Genomic DNA, 3,758 nt, shown 5'->3' on the forward strand with positions numbered 1-3,758 from the left:
AAAACCAAAATCCTCTTTCTACTGGCTCTGCTCCACACAGTCCCCTCAGGTAGGTACCTCTAAAACTTCCTTGTCTCCCTCACCTGAACCCCACATCTCCACATCAGGGGAAGCAAGACACTAGGCCCATCTTCTCTGTCAGGCTTCTCCACACACAGACACCCATATACAAGTCAAGAACTACAACCCCAGGGCTCACTGCCCATTTCTTAGGGATTAAATTTCCCCATGAATCTTAAAGCACATGACTGTTACTCTCCTCACCCCCACACTGCTTCCCAGTGTTACATCACACATATCTGCCCATGCTTCTGCACGACCCCTAAGGATCACGAAGCGAAAGTCCCTGTCTGATGCAGGAATGGTGCTGCTATCACCAAGCTGGAGCTTTGTGGCTGGGCTTCGAGGTATGAGGTCATCAGCAGGAGACAAAGTCTGCATCAGAGCTGTGATGATTCAGGGGGTTTTGGGGTGATTTTTTGTCTTTCCTCCCAGCCAATAAGAGCACTGAAAGAGGCACATCTTCCCCTGCAGGAAGCAGGGCGGTCACTCCTCTCGCTGGCGGGCTCCTCTTCTGAAGTGGTGGAGATGGCAGTGAACTTCGCCTGCAGCTTCGCCGCGCTTTGCTGCTTAGCACTCTGGAGCTTCACCAGGACTTCAGGTGGTAAGAGTGAAAAATAATTTATGTTTTCCTTGTGCTTTACGTCCTGTGAGTGCTGCTTTCTAATGCACTGGTAAATAACAGCCTTTCTCCAACTACTGCCCATGCGGGCTTAGCACTGCGGGGTTCAGACTGCAGCTGAAAATCCAACTGCTTAAAAGACTTTCTCCCCTTGTAGTGAACCATCTTATCCAGGGACATCATCTAAGGATTTTAAAGTCAGCTTATGGTTTTAACTTATTTGTCAGTGTTTAAACTCTGCATGACCTTGATTATTAAATCTAAAGACTGTGGGTAACAATTTGACTGCTAAGTACAGATGGGCACTTGAGTGCCGATTAGCTGACTTTAATGAAACATTACTCCGTATCGTTTCTTTCTTTGCTGAGCAAGGAAACTCTTGATTGCAGCTGGCCTTAAATCTTTAGAATGGGAGCTGCAGACAGGAGTGTTTTCTCTCTGAAGGTTTTAGTTCTACTTCAGTTTTACTTTGGCTCCCATACACAGAAAGTACTAATGCACTTAGGGATGGTGTTTGGTTGCCAGTTGCTTTTTGTTTCGGCTGTGGTTTCCTTTGGGGGTTGCAGAGGCATGCAGGAACTCTGCTGCATCTTAAGTGTAAAGATAAAGCCTAGCCTTGCTCCTAGTAATGGAGAGGAGGTTTTGAAAGCACCTCATGGGGAAAAAAAAAAAAAAGCAGCAACCTGTTGCAATCTGCCTATTCGCTTCACTGCAGGCTGGGACAGAGCATCCACAGGATTGCTCTCTCATACTGCAGGAACAGGCCCCCCAAATTATTCCTCAATGAGGAAAGCAGAAGAGAGCCTCTTAATACAACATTCAACTCATCTCTGCAAGAACAGCCCTCTCTTGCTTAATAACAGGCAGTTGCCTGTGAACTCAGAGCAAGAAAAGAGTCTACCCTACTACCATCTAACAGAAGGAGGAGGAGGGCAGCCAGATTTTTCCGCTCCCTCTTCACATTTCCAAACCCAGAATCAAGGATAGGGTCTGAAATACAAATGCTCTGGCCCTAAGCATCTCCCTGTAGAGCAGCGAGAGCTCTTTTCCCAGGTCATGAGATCACATCCTCTGGGCCTCTTGAGTATTGTAGGTGCCTGGCCAAGTCATGCAGTGCCTCTGCTCCCACCCAGTCCTGGACGACAAGTGTTTCACCAATACTGGTATGCCTAGAGCCCTGCACTGTTATCTGACCCTCTGAGCCATTCTGCTTTGCTCCTGGAGTGGGGCCATCACCTTACACACATTCAACTTTTTAAGATAATGGCCCCCAAGGGGCAAGCTAGGGAAGAAGCTGTCAGGAAAGGCTGCGGTGAAGAAAATCAGAACTACAGGTGCCTCACACCACAGAGTTTCTGGGTTTTGGAAATACAGTGGTGCAAACTATTCAAAGAGCAAGTTATTTCAGACCAGTGTGTGCACCATGCGGTGACCACCTTGAATGAGAATCAAAGCACATAAAGAAAAACAAATCCTAGCCTTGAGGAATCTGGGTCACCAGAAGAAAATGGGGGGTAAAGTTCTCCCACAAGGGCTTAGTAGATTTTATACCCACTTTGCTCTGGTATGAGTCATTCTCAACACCAAGCTGCAATGGGTGAAGGAGGTGAAATGCCCAGTACCCCTTGGTGAAAGCTGGGGCAAAAATATACTAGCCTACCACCTGCCTACAACACACGGTGTATTACCAGCCTGCTACCCATCTTCAACACATGGTCCAGCTTGCTAGACTGTGAGGCCACCTCTCCAGATGTTGTGTTTCAGAGGCCTTGCCATGTGTGACACTGCTGGATCTACCAGGCACCGAAGTCAGGAACAAGGGCACTTGGGACTCTGACTCTTGCTTTGAGTAACACATTTAATAGCTTTCTTCCCATACAAACAGTGTGACTTCAGCCAGCCTCACTCACCCTGCCACATCATGCCTAAAAAAAGACGTCACCATGACTCAAGAGGTGCTGAGGGCTATTAAACCGCAAAGGGACCTTGTGCTAAGATTGAAAAATTCTGTGGTTATCTCCTCCTACTACAAGAGACAGTATCTGCTGTCAACACCCCCCACCACTGCCACATCTGACTTTCCAACAGGTGTAAGAGCATAGATTCAAGCAAGGTCCTGGAGAGCAGCCAGAAGAGCCCAAGCCAGGGACCTGCTCTCAGCCTGACAGCCTCCTCAGTTGCTGGATGAGCTCAGGAAAAAGCTGGTTCCTGTAAGCTATTGGGTTGGTATTAATGGTGCAGGAAAAAGGATGGCATCCCTGAGGAAGAGGACAGCTGGCCTTATGGGCAAGGCCCAAACCAAGGCCCTGCTCTGCCCCAAGTTTCCTTTCTGACTTCAGGCAGGTCCTGCATGGCCCTCTTGAATTACCTGTGGGTCCCACCACCTTAACCCAGGCAAAGTCCCTGTTCAGGACAAGAGGACAAACAGATGCTTTGGAAAGTCTTACCCATGAGTTGAGCACTGGATAAAATGAGCTGCCTGAGAAATACCTTCAGTCCTAGGCTGCACGGTCATGAGTTTCTGTGACTCTTGAATCCCACCCTTGCTGCAGTGGGAAAATATCATCCCATAGAGAATAGTCCCGGGACCTACAAGTGGATTCTGGGCTGTTTGTTAGGTGAAGAAACACTGCCAGGTTCCCCAGCACTGGCTGCACACCCACTCCCAACATAGATCAGAGATGTGGGACAGGAAAGCTTGTCACCTCCACACCAGACAAAGCCATTTGCAGAACATCCGCTCCTCTCAGACACATGGCCTGGGTCTCTCGGCTCTCACCTACAAGAAAACATGGGGGTCATTAAGGTAGCTGGGGTATCAGCCAGGAAGAGATGTGAATTTGGACATCCTTGGCTTGAGGAGGGACATGGAACCGAGTCTCTCCTTTGCAGGTCAACACTTTAATCCCTGAGCAGTGTTACAAGGGGGTGCAGCAATTACCACCTGCGGGAGAGGATGTGATAGTGTAACTAGGACATACATAAGCAACCTGAAAGCTGAATTTTTGCAGCCTCCTATGCTGATGATGGCATATAACGCTGGTTGTGGTTTGTTTTTTTTTTTTTTTTTAAAAGA

At 48.2% G+C, this 3,758-nt stretch overlaps 1 protein-coding gene across 1 annotated transcript in view; it reads left to right on the forward strand.

The window, feature by feature from the left end:
• Positions 1 to 543: 543 nt before the first annotated feature.
• The window catches only part of CST7 (cystatin F), a 5,878-nt gene continuing 2,663 nt past the window's right edge, over positions 544 to 3,758 (forward strand). Inside the window, exon 1 of the mRNA XM_009272602.1 lies at positions 544 to 664. Within this exon, the coding sequence (XP_009270877.1) occupies positions 589 to 664 (76 nt within the window). The 5' untranslated portion in view covers positions 544 to 588. The remainder of the gene's footprint in view (positions 665 to 3,758) is intronic.

Source organism: Aptenodytes forsteri, unplaced genomic scaffold, assembly GCF_000699145.1.
Source record: "Aptenodytes forsteri isolate BGI_AS27 unplaced genomic scaffold, ASM69914v1 Scaffold238, whole genome shotgun sequence".
Classification (NCBI taxonomy): domain Eukaryota; kingdom Metazoa; phylum Chordata; class Aves; order Sphenisciformes; family Spheniscidae; genus Aptenodytes; species Aptenodytes forsteri.